The 20,415-nt window shown below is 36.4% G+C and overlaps 1 protein-coding gene across 1 annotated transcript; it reads right to left on the bottom strand.

The window, feature by feature from the left end:
• Window positions 1-19,500: 19,500 nt before the first annotated feature.
• LOC150095022 (HIG1 domain family member 2A, mitochondrial-like) lies at window positions 19,501-20,175 on the bottom strand. Its single transcript, XM_090411410.1, has one exon. It carries the CDS (start codon window positions 20,119-20,121, stop codon window positions 19,810-19,812), a length of 312 nt encoding a protein of 103 aa, XP_090267536.1. The 5' UTR covers window positions 20,122-20,175; the 3' UTR covers window positions 19,501-19,809.
• Window positions 20,176-20,415: the final 240 nt, after the last annotated feature.

Raw genomic sequence — 20,415 nt, 5'->3', positions numbered from 1 at the left:
CTACTGATGACACACAGACTGGCCTATAATTAGACACTTCCAATCTGTTACCACCCTTATGCAATGGCACTATCTTACCTTCCTTCCATTCCCTGGGCACCTTTGCCGAAGCCAGACTTTCATTGAAAAGCCAGGTTAAAGGCACTGTCAGTTCCCTAGCAGATTCTTTCAAAACTCGTGGTGAAATACCATCCAGTCCCACAGCTTTACTGACATCCAGAGTACTCAGTATCTGAAACACACTCTCCTCCTGTACCTCTAAACCTTGAACCAGCCCTATCCCTCTAGCATTAAAACTGACTCCTCTAGGATGAAATACTCCAATAAAGTGTTCATTGAACAATTCCACTATTCCTCTGCATCAGTCACTCTATTCCCATTTTTATCCCACAATATCATTCTTCCACAGTCATTTCTCTTCCTACTGGCCACATAGCTAAAAAAATTCCCTAGGATTTTCTTTGGATCTTAGGGCCAATCTCCTCTCATATTCCAGTTTTGCTTTCCTTATCACATTAGTCACTCTTCTGGCCTATGTCTTATATTCTTCGTGCATCTTCTCTTCACCTGTCTCCTTATATCTCTTCCATAGCCTCTTTTTCGCATGCAATTCCTGTTTAATATTGTTTGTCATCCACTTCACTCCAAATTGTGTCCTCTTCTTCACTCGTGGTATACAACTTACCATTGCTGCTAACAAATATTCTTTCACAATTTCCCACGCACTAATGATATCCCGGCCTTCCAATTCCTCCCTCCATGAAACTTCCCGAAGTTGACGTCTAAGACTATTATAATCACCTGCCTTATAATGCCACATACGTTCCCGTCTCTTTGATACTCCTCCATGTCTATTCATTTTCCAAGTCAAAACCATATGGTCACTCTCTCCAACTGGTGAGAGAGATGTCAACTCAGTTATTATCAACTCTTCTGATGATATGATTGAGACATTCAAATTACTGAAGGGTTTCTATAAGATTAATCTGGAAGATATTTTTGAGAATAGGACTGGTGGTGGGAGGACTAGCGGCCATACATGGAAGTTGGGCAAGAATGTGGTTAGCAGGGGTGTTAGAGCTAGGTTTTTGACTTGGAGAGTGGTGAATGAGTGGAATAAGCTGCCAGAGTCTGTTGTGGGTGCTATGACCGCGAATGAGTTCAAGGCGAGGTATGATAGATACTGTGTGAATGTTGAATAGTTGTTCTTGACATGATGTTAGGGCCTCCCTCGATGAGTTTCTCGACTCCTTGGAGTTGCCAGAAATAATAATAATAATACTCATTACATAGCGGTGATATCTGCTTCAATTCTTCAGTCAGTTTCCCAATGCTATCTCCATCTAAATTTAGTTTTTCTTCATATAACTCACTACAGTCTTGTCCACCACTGAACAGTTTTATCTTTATTCATCAATACTTTGCCTGTATTATTATTATTACGGGCAACTCCAGGGAGTCGACAGACTCATCGAGGGAGGCCCTAACATCATGTCAAGAAAAACTATTCAACATTCATACAGTATCTGTCATACCTTGCCTTGAACTCATTCACAGTCATGGCACCCACAACAGACTCTGGCAGCTTATTCCACACATTCACCACTCTCCAAGCAAAAAACCTAGCTCTAACACCCCTGCTAACCACATTCTTGCCCAGCTTCCATGTATGGCCCCTAGTCCTCCCACTACCACCACCACCAGTCCTAATCTCAAAAATATCTTCTGAATTAACCTTATAGAAACCCTTCAGTAATTTGAATGTCTCAATCATATTTGAATTTGAATCATATCATCCCTTTTCTGCCTATCAACCAATTTCTGCAACCCACAAATCTTCAACCTGTTCTCATAAGGTTCATTCCACAGATCTGCTATCATCTTAGTCACTCGTCTCTGGATCCTCTCCACCTCCTTCCCATCAAGAAAGAAACCCTGGCGCCTATATCTAGGCACAGTAGTCTAGATGGGGTCCTATCAAGGCTCGATACAGAGGAACAATAACTTGTTTGTCTCTGCTTGTTAAAGTATTTTTCAGCAACCAAGTGATTTGATGAGCTGATTTAGCCACTTTTGCAATGTGCTCCCTAAACTTCAACTCCCAATCCACCAACACTCCCAAATCCCTGACCTCATCAATCTCCTGGAGTACGGTTCCACCAATGTGATATACGGCTGCTAATCTTTTCACCGCAAAATGCATAACCTTACACTTTGCCACATTAAATTGACATCCATTTTCCTTAGCCCAGTCCTGCAAACTATCCAAATCATCTTGCAAAATTTTGACATCCTGTGCACTCACAATTAATCTACCCATCTTTGCATCATCAGCAAACAAGTGAACACGTCCTCTCAGATCCTTTTCTATATTGTTAATGAACAAATTGAAAAGTAGTGGTTCAAGAACAGAACCCTGCAGCACACCACTAGTCATAGGCCGTCTTTTGGACTCTACTCCTGAATAAACCACTCTCTGATATCTCTCCATCAACCACCCTCCTATCCATCTCACCAACCCTATATCCATTCCCATATGCTGCAGTTTACTGATTGGAATTCCATGTGGTATCCTGTCAAAGGCCTTAGCAAGGTCCAGTAGAATCACTGTAAACTCATTACCCTTGTCTAGTTCAGCCGTCACTGTGTTATAAAATGTGAGCAAGTTACTGAGGCATGATCTACCCTTCAGAAAACCATGTTGTCCCCATTTCTCATTGTATACCTATTTCTGATGGGTATACAATGAGAAACATCATACGTTGTCACTTAGAGGACTATTGAACTCGATGAGAAATGTAATCCTCTGCCCGTCTGAAATTGGATTCAGACGGGCAGAGGATTACAGCGTTCAGGGAACCCAAATGTTGGGTTCCCTGAACCCTGATTTGTAGACACTGCAATACAACATGCAAACACCCTGCAACACTGATGAAAGATCTATAACCAATCTGTGTCGTTCTTCAGGTTAAGTCATCCATATACAATGAGAGATATCATATGATGTCACTTAGAGAGGACTAGTGAACTCAATGAGAAATGTAATACTCTGCCCATATGAAATTGGACTAATGCACTCATTGTTTGAGTTCCCTGAATGCTGATTTATAGACACTGCAATACAACATTGGCAAACACCCTGCAACACTGACTGAAGATCCATAACCAATCTGTGTCATTCCTCAGGTTAATTCGTCTGTATACAATGAGAGACCTCATACTTTGTCCAGTTAGAGAGGATTATTGAACTCAATGAGAAATGTAATACTCTGTCCATCTGGAATTTGACCAGTGCACTCAATGAGAGACGTCATACTCTTTCCACCTAGAGAGAGGACTAGTGCCAACATACGATGAGCTTCTTGGAATCTCAAAATGCCAGAATTAGCCAACAGTCTAATACCTAAAATTGAGAAAATTTTGCCTTTTTCATCTTTAATTGTGGTCTATTTTGGTTGCCACCTTCTATTAATGGTTCTAATCATTTTGTACACCTCCCTAGTTTTATGCTGTCCATGGTGCTGTTCTATATTATTGCATTACATCTTATCCATTCTGACTGCTTTTTTTCACTCATTACACTTTCTTCTATATTGCTCTTCTATTTGTTCTGGTGTATCCCTTCTTTTCTTCAACATTCTTTTCTCTTGTAGTAACTTCAGTGTTTCTTGTCTAATCTTGAACTTCTCTTCTTCTGGTACTGTTTCTTCAATTGCATCTTCTATCGCCTTCATTACTCCTTTCAATTTCAAGAGTATCAACTAAGAAAAAAATTTGAGTTGAATTTTTTTTCTTAGTTGAAATTTTGTACCTTCTTATTTCTGCTTCACTTATTCTTGCTGTATCTCTTCGTTTCTGATGATGGGGTTTATATTTTCTTTTTTAATTTCAACTTGATGTTTGCGATCACTAAACTATGATCCGAGTGTATATCAGCTCTTTGAAAAGTTCAACACTGCTGTACTTATCTATCTTCTTTTAATTGTAATCATATCAATCATGTTCTTGGTTTTCCCATCATTTGATCATCACATCCATTTTTCTATAGTCCTTTTGTTGGAATCTTGTTACAGATCATCATCTCGTGGTCCACTGCAAATTCTAACATTTTTTCACCTCGTTCATTTCTTTCTCTGAAACCATATTTTCCCATGACGTTTTCCCAACCATTATCTATTCCGACTTTGGCATTCCAATCTTCTTCGATAATTAGTACATCTTGCTTTGGTATTGTTTCTATTGTCTCTGTCAGATCTTTGCAAAATAAGTCAATATCCTTATCTGTGCTGTCAGATGTGGGTGCACATTGATAATTAAATGGTTTTGTTTGAAATCTTGCTACTATGATTTGTTCATTGACTGGTTTGTAGCCTAACAGTGCCTCTCTAGCTCTTTTATTAAGAAGGAAGCCAACTCCTGCTTTGTGCTTACATTAATAATAATGTAAACTTAATCATGTAATGCTGTTATAGTAACCTGAACACCCCTTGGAGGTATATTTCAGGAAATTGATGATGATGATTGTTGACAGTTTCAGCTCTTTTCTGTTGTTAACAGTTCAGTTTCTTCACCTTGTTACAATTTCTTTTTTGGAATCCTCTAATATATTCTGACTATCAAGTTAAAAACTTCCTGAAACAAAATTCTCTGGTCAGCATTCTCAAACTTCTATTCTCTCTTTTCTTGTTTATTTCCATTACCCAGGTGTCAAATCTTCACTGTCAGTTATCAATCACCCATTAGTCTTCTTGGTAAGGATGGGCACTTCACTTGCAAGTGAGAAGTTAGGTAGTGATGGCTGACACATTTTAGTATTAGCAAAAAGAGAATGTCTTTATGATGAACGACAGATATCGCAATACTTAACAATTGTGAATTACAATAAAGGACATTTAAATTATTACAACTGTCAGATCTGGTAAAAACAACTCATATGAAATAGTTTATTTTAACATACATACATTAACCAAAACTAATAATATACTAACCTAGAGAAACAATTGTAAAAAGATTCATAACTGTAAATTATGACTATTTTTACACCAGTCACGTTCAGTGCAAGCAACCAAAAGAGTTGGTTCTTCACCTTGTTACAATTTCTTTTTTGGAATCCTCTAATATATTCTGACTATCAAGTTAAAAACTTCCTGAAACAAAATTCTCTGGTCAGCATTCTCAAACTTCTATTCTCTCTTTTCTTGTTTATTTCCATTACCCAGGTGTCAAATCTTCACTGTCAGTTATCAATCACCCATTAGTCTTCTTGGTAAGGATGGGCACTTCACTTGCAAGTGAGAAGTTAGGTAGTGATGGCTGACACATTTTAGTATTAGCAAAAAGAGAATGTCTTTATGATGAACGACAGATATCGCAATACTTAACAATTGTGAATTACAATAAAGGACATTTAAATTATTACAACTGTCAGATCTGGTAAAAACAACTCATATGAAATAGTTTATTTTAACATACATACATTAACCAAAACTAATAATATACTAACCTAGAGAAACAATTGTAAAAAGATTCATAACTGTAAATTATGACTATTTTTACACCAGTCACGTTCAGTGCAAGCAACCAAAAGAGCCCTGCCTTTTTTATTTTTTTTCTCACACAGAAAGACTCAATTCACTTTCCCCTATCTTCTCAGAGTATCATTCACATCTAGTTGTTATTGGTAATGCATCATATGAAGTGCTTCCTCAAAAAAAAAAAAAAAGGGGGGGGGGCCTTTCCCACTGAGATGCTGCTTTTCACTCATCCAGTTTGTAAGGCTCAAGATCTTAGAACTTCTAGCAAGCCCTGGGGTAAGGGGGTGGGTGGTACGAAGAACTGTTCGTAATGCTACATAGTGAAGTCCAGCTGATCGGTGATCTCCTGACTGAATTACTTAAACCATTCTCACACAGCCCATTTCAGCCATGAGCATTGCTCCACTGAACTTGCATCCATCATTCTTCCATTTATCACTAAGGCTGTTAAAACACAAGTACTAGCTTCCCCGTACTTTTACCAGCTAACTTCAAACCAGTGAACCTGCTTCTCTCTCCCACCTAATTCTCTTGAGTAGCCGCCTCATAAAGTGTTCACAAACAGGCAGAGTTTAAGGCTTTTTCTTCAAAGGTCTCCATAAAGAAGTTGGTCAGGAATGGAGACCCCAAGGCTGTCCCCCATTTTTAGAATATTCCTTGCCAAACGAAATAGCTTCAGTTCATGGTGAACTGAAATAGGGCCGAGATATTAAATTTCATAAATGATAAAGTTACGAAAGGAAACTGTGAGCAAGAGGGTAAGGAGTGGTTTCTTTGCATGGAGGGTGGTTGAACCGTGGAATGCATTGCATGATGGAGTGGTGGGAGCGAGAACAATCAATGAGTTTAAAGAGTGGTATGATATACTTTGTATTTCTTAGGAGGGACCTCCCCTCGATAAGTCTTGACAGACTTTATGTTCTTAGGAAGGACCTCCCACGATGAGTCTTTTGACTCCATGGAGGCCTGAATAATAATAATAATAAATTTCCTGCCGATATCTCAGCCTATTTCAGTTCATTGTGAACTCAGGCTATTTCATTTGACAAGGAAAATTCTACAAACAGAGGGGGGGATAGCAATGGTTTTTTTTGAAGAACCCATGGAGAACTCTATCCAACATAAACCCACTGTTTGGTTATGTTACGTGGATGATGTATTCGCTATTTGACCACATGGCCTTGACACTCTCCACAATTTTTTAACATATTTAAACAATCAACACCCCAGGATCCAGTTTACCTTGGAAAAGGAAAAATACAACAGCATCCCTTTCCTAGACACTCTGATTACACACCAACCAGTCTGATGGATCCCTGGCTTTCTCTGTTTACAGAAAACCTACACGTACAGGTAGATACATTCACCAGCAGTCAAACCCCCCCCCCCCCAACAAAATGGGATTAAAAAAATCTTATATAACAGGGCAAAATTAATCAGTTCAGATAACAATGCCCAACTACTGAACTTAACCATATCCTTAACACCTTGACAATGGCTATAACCTCCAAAAAATATTAAAACCAGTTAGCCACAACCTCCTCCCTCCCTTCGTAACAGAGAATGCTCTAAATCTATCACCATTCCTTATATCCAAGTGCATCCAAAAAACTAACAAAGATCCTAAGAAAATGTGACCTTTCAACTAGTTACAAACCACATAAGAAATTGGCATGTCTTATCTGCTCCACCAAAGACCAGCCACTTCCCCTTGACCTACCTGGAGTATACCAGGCCCTTTGCCTTGCAGTTACAAACTGTCTTACTACAGCCAATATCATGATATTCAAACACAAGGACTACATCCAGTTTCACCAATATAGCCATCAGGACTTGCTGATCGTGCACTGGAATCCACTACAAAATACACTGGAAGAAGGCCACGTTATTACACTGCAGCAAGTACAATTATGAAAGATTATTCCTTGAATCAGCCTCAGCTCTGGAACATGTCCCAAACCTCAACAAATTTAGGTGCATGAAACTGCCCCAAATTTGGGAAGCTTGCATCCTAAGAATATCAGCCCAACAGCCCACACAACCCCATTTAGCCTGTTAGGGGAATACCTTTAGGACCGACTTCAGCCTCATTTGCTTAGTTAGTGCTTGCGTGCACATGTTTTGTGATCCCTGAAGATGGCAATGTAACATTGCTGAAATATAGGAAGGTATTGATTAAAGTTTTTAATTAATATTCTCATTTCCTGAAAAAATTAAAAGCAATGCAGCTATCTAACACAAAGTATATGATGTCTCATTTAATGTTCCTGTACTTGCCACCTTGTTAAACCATTCCAATATCAAACTGAGAAATTATCTTAAATGGAAGATAGTAAGATTATCACTCACTGGTTGAGATTTTACTTTTACAAAACATAACAGTCTGAGATTATATTTATTTTTAAGCATACTGCATGCAACAAAATATGTCACTGAAACCTAGCTACTAAAGCAGCTAAACAGGCCAAAGTTTATTATGAAGAGATATCTCCACATAGTCACTGCTCGAAGTTTCACTCAACTGGCATGTATGTATGTGTATATATATACACACATAACATATTACATGTTATGTATATACACGTAACCCTCGTATAATGCAGTACTTATACAACACAGTCTACAAATTGTATCCCTTGTTCAACGCGGTTTCGATATAACACGGTCAGCAATTTCTATTAACCCTTTATTTATTTTTTTATTTTTTTCATATATTTTTCACCACTGGCCTTAAAAATCAAATTTTATCTTCGTTAAATTTGTGTCTGCCTGTATCGCTCAAGTAGTTAAAAGTATCGAATTTAGTTTTATTGTATCCCTGAATAAGGTACTGTACAGAGGCTTTTGCAGTCTGTGTCATTCTCAACAAATAGTGCAATTAGAGACAGATGAAATAAAAATGGCACTAACTAATAAATCACATGTCCCCACCCTCTCACAGAAATTATGCTGTATAGACTTAAGCAAAGCCATATGTTGCACTGAAACAGTATCTAACTAAAAACTATTGTCCAATTTCTCAATTATGAAATAAGTGTTTCTTTATTGTATTTGAAATTCTCGATGTCATAATGACAGATCACAAAGGCTAACTTAAAATAAAATTCTACCAAGAATTAAAACATGCCATATAATGAATGTATGAGTTCCCCTGCCACCTGAAACAAGAAGCCATAAAATTCAACCAAGAGTTGAACGTTTCTGTGAGCTGAGCAAGTCAGTAATGAGAAGTTCCGTCGGAATGATAAATGACATCCTGTTGTGAATCTGTTAAAACTAATAGTGAATGTTGTTATGACAGTTTCAGATGTTATGGAATTCGATTGAAGAGAATTAGCATTTCAATTCAACACTTGCAGCTGCCTTTGTCTTTGGGTCGCATGATCTTTTGTTAATACCGCACCAATCATATGCACGTCTTTATAGCTGCTCTCTTGTGTAAAACAAAATTCAACTTGTATGCACTGTAATAATTTAAAAAAAAATGAATAATTTATAAGCATATAAAAGGACCAGCAAAATTCTCAGATGTGCCACAGGTTTGCCATCTAGGGTTTACTGTATAAAGTGTTTATTGTTGAAAATTGTAATAAATTTAGTTTAATCCTTTATCCAAGTGTGAGCAAATAAAGTTTGCACCTGAAAATATCTTCAGGTGCAAACACTGGGCAACTCGTAGCAAAGGTGGACCAAGCTAACATCACTCCTATCCCAGTATTTCCCATAATGCAAAACACATCTCCTTGCAGATATGTATAATGTTATGTATTAAGGGATTGGCCACTACCCAGGCTAGTTTCGACCTTTATTGGGGTCTCTTCAGTGGGAGCCAGGCCCAGAGGTGGAGATACCAGGCAGAAGCAATAGCGAGGTCATCTTTACCTATAGGAGTTGCCAAAAGGTGTGCTACCTTTTTATTAAATTACTCTGGATTTAGAGAAAGCTATTGAAAGTTTATTTTTCACTTGGTTAGACTATAATAAATTTAGTTTAATCCTTTATCCAAGTGTGAGCAAACAAAGTTTGCACCCGAAATTTTGTTTTTTTGTTTCAACAATTTTGTTGAAAATTGTCTTTGTTTTCTGCCAGGAAAGTGCATTAAAAATCATGCGTGTTATTCTCAAGCTGAGCAGTTTATTTTCTGGTGAGTTACATACATATGTAATGCTTTTTTTTTAATGTAAGTTTTTTATTGTAATGGTCACTAAAACTACAACGAAAGGGGAAAAACCAAGAATCAAAAGAAAATTTATTTCTCTCGAAGAAAAAATTAAAATCTTGGTTAAGTTAATGGATATTACATCCCATATCATTTCTTAGCCGAATAAGAAACGAAACTCAAAGAGTTTCATGCCGAATATAGTAGAAACTATATAAAGTTCGGCGATTCCAAGCGTAAGCAAATACCTGGATACTGCAGCTACTGACCCTTAAGGTAGTGCAAGCTGAGGCAACTCATGTCAAAGGTGGAGCAAGATCCGATCACTATTCTTGATATTTACCCATAATGTGAACTTAGCTCCTAGGAGCTGTATTACTATTCTACATTATGAGAGAAGGTCACTACCCATGGGTAGTGACCTTCTCTCATATTAACTTAAACAAGTCATATGTTGCCGAATTGAAGCCTTGAAGCTCTTCATATATCTAATAATCTTAAAATCTTGGATTGGTTAAAAAATGGAGAAAAACCAGGAGCTGTTGCAAGGACTTTGAATTTAAATGAATCAACAATTTGAGCAAACAAAATGACCATAAAGTCTGAGAAAGTGTTTATTGCTGGGTCAATGGTAAGTGCGAAGCACGTTGCTCGTGTACGCACTATTCTAATGGGAAAAATAGAGAAATCTAATAATTTGGATAGAAGATTGCACTCGAAAGAAAATTCCTTTGGATGGACACCTTATTAAGCAAATAGCTCTCAAAGCTTATAAACATTTAAAAGAACTTGATCAAGATTCTTCAGAAGAAATCTGTCAGCATGGATTTTGTGTCAGCAAGGGTTGGTTCGAAAACTTTAAAAAGCAGTTTTCTTTGTATAATCTTAAAATCCAGGGAGAATCAGCATCAGCAGACATTGAAGCTGCCCGGAAATACCCAGTAGAACTTTTAAAAATCATTAAAGAAGGTGGTTATAGTGCAGATCAGATGTTCAATGCTGATGAATCCAGGTTATATTGGAAAAATATGCCAAAACACACCTATATGTTGAAAAATGAAAGATCAGTTCCTGGATTCAAAGTTTCCAAAGATAGAATTACTCTGTTTTGTAGTAATGCATCAGGTGATTACATGACAAAACCAATGTTTATTAACTGATCTGCAAATCCTCGTGCGACGAAAGGACTCAACAAGTCCACCCTACCTGTTTATTGGGGGGCCAACAAAAAGGCATAAGTTACAGCTAGCATGTTTGAAAATTGGTTTTTCAAGTGTTTTGTACCCGATGTAGAAAGTTACACAAAGAAAAAGAATATGGACTTCAAAATTCTACTAATTTTAGGTAATGCACCAGGCCACCCAACAAATTTAAACCAACCGAATATTAAAATAACTTTTTTGCCACCTAATAATACTTCACTTATTCAACCACTCGACCAAAGAATAATATCAACATTTAAATCACGTTATATTTGGCGAACATTTCAATTAATTTTGGAAAAAATGGAATCTAATCCAAACATGACACTGACTCAAGCGTGGAAAGAGTTTTCAATATTGAATTGTGCGAAAATTATTTCTCTGTCTATTAAGTAATTACAACCTTCTACGCTAAATGCTTGCTGGAAAAAAATATGGCCTGAAGCCGTTCTGGAACAAAATTTCGTACCTCCAGTGGATGCCGAGCTACATTGTATAATAAACGTCGCACACATCATTGGTGGAGAGGGCTTTTGCGATATGGTTGAAAACGAAATGAGTGAATTTATTGATGCAGAAACAGATTTAAATGAGGAGGAACTGGTACAATTAATAGATGGCGTCGAACAAAATGGTGGGGAAAGTTCTGCCAAAGATTCTGATTGTGATAAATCCGTTCAAGAATTCAGTTTAAAGAAATTAGCAGGATTGGACTTGTCAAGAAAGGAAGTTATTTTACTGATAATGATCCCTCAATGGAACACTCGGGGAAAATTCATGAGACAATTGGATATTTGTTTAGCGCCATATTATGAACTTAATAAAAAATTGCAGGATAGCGGAAAGCAAAGTCTTATTACTGACTTCTTGACAACTAAACCAGCCAAAGTATGCAATAAGAATTATGCAAATGATGTCCAAGAGATTTCAAGTGATGAATACGTCCGGCCACTTAAAGAACATCTACGAAATGTTATTTCTGAAGACAGTGATGACGATTAAAATATGCACTTTGTTTTATTGTGTTTAAAACATTTATGCATTATGTGCAATGAAATTTATGTACAATTTGTAATTTTTATAATTTTATACTACGTATTTGTAGTATAAAATTTATACTATATAGTCTCATAGTTTATGCTTTCTTAACTTATATACATGAATTACCTGAATTAAATAAAAATATTGTTTTTGTTGTATATGTCAAGAAATTAGTTTTGTTTAATTCTTCATCCAAGTGTAAGCAAAGTTTGGGCATGGAGTATCTTAATGGCTATTTTACTTGAATATAGAGGCTGATGACTTCATATCAATTTCTTTAGCATCCCATAATATAAAATACACCCTTCAGAAGTGCATAATTGCTATGCATTACAGGATGGTCATTGTGGCCTCATGCACCTTACAGGTGTAAAGAGCAATAAGTCAAGTCACAGGATGGTCATTACCCAGACCAGATACTTCACATTCAAACTTTGTTTGCTTACACTAGCTTAAGAATTAAACAATCCTTAATCTAGGTAGATATCCAACAGTGTGCACCACGAGAAGGTGAGGATGGGACATTAGGTCAGAAGCCCTGGTCGGTTCTCCGCATTCCTTTAAAGGCTATGTGATTTATATCTGAAGAATGGGGAATTTTTGATACTGAACGAACAAGGATGGGCTGGCAATTTGGGATTTAGCCTACCAAATTGTATTCTTATTGGCTTTTAAACCAATATACAAAATGATAGTACAACATGACAAAATTTCATGCCGGCTGGGATGTCGCCTGGTTAAACAAGGCCACCGTTGTTTTCGCCAGGGAACCAGGGTGAACAGCAAAAAGTCAACTACTGGAACAAACCCTAAAACACACCCCAACTCAATATCACCAGAGTTGAAGATCGGTACTATCGACATAACAAGCCTGAATGGCAAAGAAATGGAGCTAGCTGAGGAATTAGATAAGTACCAGATCGACATAATAGGGGTGACTGAAACAAAAAAGACAAAAACTGGCGAGATCTTTCTGAGCAGTAAATACAAAATGTTATATTCAGGAAATGACAATCAACGAAAAGAAGAAGTAGCCATAGTATTCAACACAAAATACGAGGCTAATCTTCTTGAATGGCAGGCAGTCTCAAATAGAGTGATGTGGGCTAATATCAGAATGGGGAAATGGACAATGAGACTTATTTGTGCCTATGGTCCCACAGAAGGTTCTACTAAGTGGAGGAATTTTTTGATGCTCTAGAGAAAGCTACTGACACAATGAAAAAGGAAAAGTTGATCCTTGTTGGGGATCTAAATAGCAGAGTAGGAAATGATTGTCAGATATACAAAAATATTTTGGGAAAATTTGGAGAAAAGAGCAAAGCTAATAATAATGGCAAATACCTGTTGGATTTCTGCTCAGGACATGGACTGGTTATTACTAACACCATGTTCCAAAATTAAAATGTGCACAAATTCACATGGAGAGAAGAAGCAACGAATAAGAAAAGTCTCATTGACTATGTTATTGTTGATAGTGATGTTTTCTCCCTGGTGCAGGACACCGGAGTGTACAGAGGATTTGAAATTGGAAGTGATTACTATTTAGTATTGAGCAGGATAAAATTGAATTTCATATTGAAAAGAATAACATGTAAGAAAGTTCTAAACCGAATAAAAGTTGAAACAGCTCTCAGATGTGAACTGCAGACTAAAGTATACAACGATTATTGAAAAAAAAATGAAAGATTTTGAGAACAGAAACCAAACCTTGGAGATTCAGTGGCAAGCCTTTAAGAAAACCCTGATTGATTCAGCCAGAGTGGTAGGGATGTCTGCAAGGATAGAATACGTGGGAGTACTTTGGCAAGAACATAGAAAATAAATATCAAGAAGGTGGCAAAATATTCTGGAGGTTGTTGAAGAAGCTTAGAAATGGAGGAAAGAGTGCTGTAAAAGGTGTTAGAGATGATAAATTTGACATTAAAACGGGAGAAAAGGATATCTTTGAAGTATGGAGTAATTTCTTCTAAAAATTGCTAAATGAAACAAACAGTGATAGCACAGTGGTAAAAAACACTCAACAGGCATCCAGTCAGAACTATATATCCATACTTGAAGTAGAAAAAAGCCATCAAAGACTTGAAATGTGGAAAGGTAGCAGGAGGAGATGATATTCAACCAGAAATGCTGAAGTATGGAGGTATAAAAGTCTTACAGTGGCTGCACTGCATAGTTCAGAAGGCGTGGACAGAGGGACGAATTCCTGATGATTGGAGTATAGCTCTAATAGTACCCATATATAAAAAGGGAAATAAAACTGAATGTGAGAATTTCAGGGTTATTTCCCTACTGAGTATACTTGAGAAACTGCTGAGAAGAATTGTGGAAGAAAAGCTTGGTGAAGAACAAGCTGGATTCAGGCAAAATAGAGGCTGTCACGACCAGATCTTCACTTTATGACAAATAGTTGAGAAATCATGGGAATATAACAAAGATCTGTATTTAAGTTTTGTCGATCTGGAAAAGGCATATGACAAGGTGCCAAAAGAGAAGCTATTCAATACGCTATAGTTATATGGTGTCAATGGGGCATTATATCAAGCCAGAATTTGTAAGTACATTGTAAGTCAGCAGTCAGAATTGAAGGAAGTACAGGAAGATGGTTTAATGTTAAATCTGGTGTGCGACAAGGATGTACATTATCCCCTCCGTTATTCATTATCTATATGGATCACATTATGAAGGAAAGTGGTATTAAACATGATATCAGAATTGGAGATGTTAATGTCAGTTCTTTGCTTTATGTGGACAATGTTATATTTCTAAATAAATCTGCTACAAGTTTGCAAGATTCCCTGACTAAATTGAATAACTGTTGTAATATATATGGTATGAGGGTCAGCATTAAAAAGACAGGTAGAATTGTTGAAAATGTCAACTGTGTTGTTAACGGGGAACCTGTGGAACAAGTAAAACATTTCAGCTACTTAGGCACGATTTTTACTGAAGATGGTAAATTAAATATCGAAATAGACAACAGAATCAACAAAGCTGGTATGGTAGGAAGTCAATTGAATAAATTCATATGGAATAAGAGAGAAATTATTCGGAACACTAAATTAGCTGTATACAAGACAGTTTTCAAGCCAGTTTTAACGTATGGATCTGAGAGCTGGGTCAGAAGTAAAACACTTGACCAAAGACTAGAGACTGCAGATATGAGAGTCCTGAGAAAGATTAGAGGCGTGAATATATGGTATCAATGGCAATATCATATTAAAAACGAGGATATTAGGAAAGAACTTGACATTGTCAGCATCCAGGAAAGCATTAGCAGAGCTAATCTCAGGTGGTCACTCAAACAGAATGGGAGAGGAAAGATTAGCAAAAACAAGTGTTCTCTGGGAAAACAACCCAGAGGAAGACCAAGATATAGGTGGATTGATATGGTACAAAGTGCCTTAGATGATAGAAATATAAGATCTGATAATGTTGGAGTCTTGACAAGTAACAGACTGATTTGGAGGAAAATTGTAGATAGGAAATTAGTAATGATGTAAATTTTTCATGTAGTACCATCATATCCTGTACACCCCTTGAGGGTACATGTCAGGAATTTGATGATGATAATTTCTTGGCAAGTATAACTTACTTTGTAATCAAGTAAGAAAACTTCTACAAATGGCAATGCATTCCACTCATCCACCATGGCCCCTGTAAAATATCTGCTCCTCATTCTTGTTTGCCACTCTTATACAACTTCCAAGTGACTTCTTTGTCCCATCTCACCTCCCCATTTAGTGTGTCTTACCCTCTGTATTAAGTGTTATATCCTCTCATGGTGAGAGGATATAACACTTAAAACTGTTATATCCTCTCACCATCCATCAAATAACTACATTTTATTTCCTGACTCTCTTAAGTGAAGGTCAGCAACCATATATTTTCAAGCTGGGTTTTCCTGCATGAGTAATATGGACTCTGGCTTGTTGTATTAGAACCAAATAATCAGGGTTGGTTGGGCTGTTCTGAATTATGGCTAATGTAGACGAAAGTATTAATTTCATAATCTTCAAGCCTGTTTTTGAAGAGAAAAAACCCTGCCACCTCCACATGAGAACTAAGACTATGGAGCAGTATAGTTAGGTCTGTTAATTGCATATGTTCTCTTACCAGTTTGTTGGTTTGCAGAAAAACCAGAGTTCCTGGGAGTGAAAAGTCCAAACAGGTGAGTGGGGGGAAAAGGACATGCCACCCCAGTCTAATAATGAAAAACTTGCATCTTAAATCAGAAAATCTTCTGATCATAAGTGGATTTGAACCTAGAGTGCTTTGCCAAAGTAACAAAACTGGTCAATTACAAAAGCACCCATAAGAATTGCACATAATTAAAGGATATTTAAAGTGCAATCTCCTATATAACTATTTCTTTAGCAACAAACAGAATAAAGCAAGGGACACAAGCTAATTAATAAATTGGTATCAAATAAAAGGGTGGTTGATGGACAGATGTCAGAGTGGTTTATGGAGGAGTTGAGGGAGAAGGAAGGTGATCAGGCATACCACAGGACTCAGTCCTCTGTTATTTAATTTGTATATGAATGATATAGGAAAAGTCCAAACAGGACTTTTCCTATATCATTGATGATCTAAAAAGAAATATTCAGTTGTTTGCTGATGATGCTAAACTGGGAAGAGAAATAGTAAATGACAGTGATGCAGAGATCCTACTGGAAGACTTAGAGAAGTGGTTCTTAACCTTTTCGAAGTCACGGAACACTTTTTATTATAAGAAAAATTTGGGGAATACCAAAAGCATTAGGTCACAAAGCTGACAATAAAAATATGCATAGACTTTCCTTTTATATAAAAATTGAATTTATTTTAATGTCATACAAGCTTGTCTGCTTTTGCAGATTTCAGCAATATGAGGTCTAATATGTGATGTAGCTACCCTCATCTCTTTGTCTATATTAGTAAGTCTTTCACGCTTTTTAGTTTTTATATGGGTTAATTTTGAGAAACCGAACTCGCACAAATATGTTGAAAACTAACAAAATTTTCAGTGCCCTTGCAGAGAGAGCTGGGTATTTGACTTGGACAAAAATCCTCAAGAGTTATTTCAGATAATTTCATTTTTAGAGTATGATCCGTTGACATAAGTAACTAATTGTTCTTCTTGTAACGAAAATTCACAACTCGATGTATTAACTGTGCAAAACGGATTTCGTATCCAGTCATAACTGTGTGTATTCAAGAAAGGAAAGTAGCTTGGAATCTTTACTTCCAATATTGTTAAATTTTTACACATTAAAAATAGTACCTATAAACGATATTCTATTGGTTTAGAAGTCAATGCACATAGCAGTCTTCAGTTGTTAGGATTAGAGTAACCAATTACACTCAGAACTGTATCATCTTTCACCAGCAGAACACTTGTAACCAGTTCGTGGAACACCGGTTAAGAGCCACTGACTTAGAGACTAACAATGTGGACAAAGGCAAATGGCTGCCAGTTCAGTTCAATGTGAACAAGTGTAAGATGATGCACTTTGGGAAGAGATCAGAGGCTGTGTACTATATTGATGGAACTGAACTGAATTGCAGAAAACTTATGAGGTCAGGGACTTGGGATGATTATGGACAGAGAGTTGAAGTTTATAAAGTTAAGGAAAGGTATGAGAGTTTTTTTATGAATAATTGATCTCACAATGAGTCTTCTGACTCCACGGATACCTGTATAATAATATCTGAGTTCTGGAAGTGAATATATATGAATGCTATCAGTGTAAGTATAATTTTTGCATCTATCCTCTGCAGCTTGGCATGTTTTAGCTCTCTGATCATGCTCTCCTGCATAGTACTGTAACAGACATCTATTCCATATCAACAATACTCATAGAAATACATACAAGGCACAAGAATTGTCTGTAGCTTCATGTTTATTTAGTTGATATACAACGAGTCCTTGAACTCCATGGAAGTGTCACATAATATTTCTATTACCAGGAATGGCAACACTAACAAAGGTGGTTCTTTTCACATAGCATGATTTAGTGTTAATCATTTTTGTGATTCAGAATGCAAAATGTAAAATGTTTTAAACTAATTTGATGAAAAATAAAACTGAAGACAAAAATATCAGTCATGATGCTTGACATCTAGCAACATATGGTAAAAAACTTTGTTTTTTATGAGTAGTTTTGTTATTTATATAATTTTTGCTAATCCTATCTGGTAGAAAAATGCTGATAAACTATAGCACATTTTTGCGCTACAGATGGTCTAAAGATTTGATAATGTGAAAATCCTGCTCTAGAGACCAAATATTGAACTATTTTTCAAGTCACTTCTGGCCTCAAAAAAAAAAAAAAAAAAAAAAAAAAAAAAAAAAAAAAAAAAGCCAGTGTCAAACTGAGCAATGAAAGTCATTACTATCAAAAACTTCCAAAATTAGTGGTCACACACACACATAGCAACAAAAATCACCTACTTCTAAGACTTTCACAAACATGGCATTCAAACAACCTTTTGGAGAGTAGAGCTTCTATACATTCAATTAACTAGAGAGATAGTCCATGTAATAATCTTTTAATTAAAAAATGATTAATGAAAATGATATTTTTCATATATAATGAGCATTTTTGTTTTCTATAATTGGATAAATATATATTACCAATTGCAATAGTCATTCACTTATTTATGCAAAACTTAGATCATTTACCCTAATCACAAAATTAAAGAGTTCCTACCACCATTCTGAGAGCTGCACTCTACTAGCAACAGCACCAAAGTGTATAATATGCAGCAATTTTTTTTTTTTTTTTTGCTACTGTACATCTATGGATATAAAACATGCAAATGGAAAACCTAAGTTATAACTATGCCATGCAAGGTGTCAGACCTACATTAAAAAGACTTATTAGCAGCATGTATATGTAGATGAGAGGCTTATTCCAAGGTTCATGCTAAGAGTTCAAAGTATGAATCCTGCAATTATTAACTTCATATCTTCATTATGAAGAATAAACTAAGCTACTAATACATTTTGAGGATATATATATATATATATATATATATATATATATACACACATTATTATTTCCTGCTATATATCCCCAAGGGATGCATAAGCCATAACAGTTGGACACAAAATTTATTACTATGCAATGAGGCTGGAGTATTGTTTTAAATTATTTGTTCTGAGAAGCTTTGCAAAGGAAAAGTCGAGCCAAATAAATTGGTTTAAGGCTTTGATAAAGGTTTTATCAGGATTTGAACTTGCATCTTTCTTGCCAAAGAGTATTACCATTACCTTACTGACTGCAGAGGCTCCATGATAAGGAATTCTCAAAGTGCTTTTCAGGGAGACTATCTGAATTTCAAAAATCCAGTCCTCTTCACTTTGTAATATTCCATTAACAGTGTAGCAAAACCACTCAGTCAAAGGCTCATCTTAATACTGTGGGCTTTTCTGACTACATATTTTCCAATTCTGATTGACAAACAATCACCTCAGACACTTGCAAATACTGTGAGCTACTGTACTATTCATGTCAAACATTTAAAGTAAACTACTTCGTGATTTAATATATGTAAACCTTATTTTTTAAAAGGAAACAGCAATACCAAACAATTTATTAAACGACGTCGTACAGTTTGCAGACTTTACAAGCTTGCATTTACATTTGTATTTTTTTTCTTCTGATAATATATATAATATAACAAAACCACAAACAGAAATCTATAGAAAGCTTTTCTCCATACACTACCATTTTAAGCTGTTCCCAGCAGTAGGTTTACTACAATCTTTAAATTACGGTTAACATTAAGCCTTGTAATTTCTTTAGAACATCGATACTACAAAAGACCTGTTCATTCATAATGTACAGTGAGGCTTTTTAAACAAAAAAATTTCTATCTATTCGGTTTACCGCTCTCCTTTCAAAGCTGAAAGACCCATACCAACTACAATTGCAGCTATAGTAAAACCCTGAGCAATAACTCTTGCTCTCATCATGTATTGCGCTCTTAAAGAATTACCGGTTTTCATTGTCCATAATCCGCAAGCAAGCGCTGCTGTCGTAGCAAGAATTCCTATGGGTACAAAAGGATTTTCTTTAGTTTTTCTAATTAGTTTACTTTTTAATCCACTTCCTTCTTTTGGTTGTATATCCCCTTCTTTTATGTGTATCCATTCAAGATCAACTGGTAAGTTATTATAATCATCATCTTGAGTCATTTTAAAAACGTTAACATCCCCAACAGTTTGGAACCGTCTGTGGCAATAACTACGAAGCAGAACTTCCCACACGTCCTTGGTTATTTTGTCTAATTGTTACCAGCGCTACCTCGTGTCATCGTAGGAGAACTGGCGGGAGTTAAAATTATGATTTTGACGGGACAAATTCGGCGAGGGGATGGGGGGGGGGGGACATCACCTTTCCGTATTAGAACGTGCAGGTGATGTCCCCCCCATCCCCTCACCGAATTTGTCCCGTCCTATAATAAGGTACAGTTAATATCTCCACCCACA

This window comes from Typopeltis vanoorti, chromosome 21 (genome assembly GCF_054136105.1).
Source record: "Typopeltis vanoorti isolate ZY-2024b chromosome 21, IOZ_Tvanoo_1.0, whole genome shotgun sequence".
NCBI classification, from domain to species: domain Eukaryota; kingdom Metazoa; phylum Arthropoda; class Arachnida; order Uropygi; family Thelyphonidae; genus Typopeltis; species Typopeltis vanoorti.
Note: the sequence above shows the minus strand (reverse complement) of the source record. Positions and strands in the feature narration are given on the sequence as shown.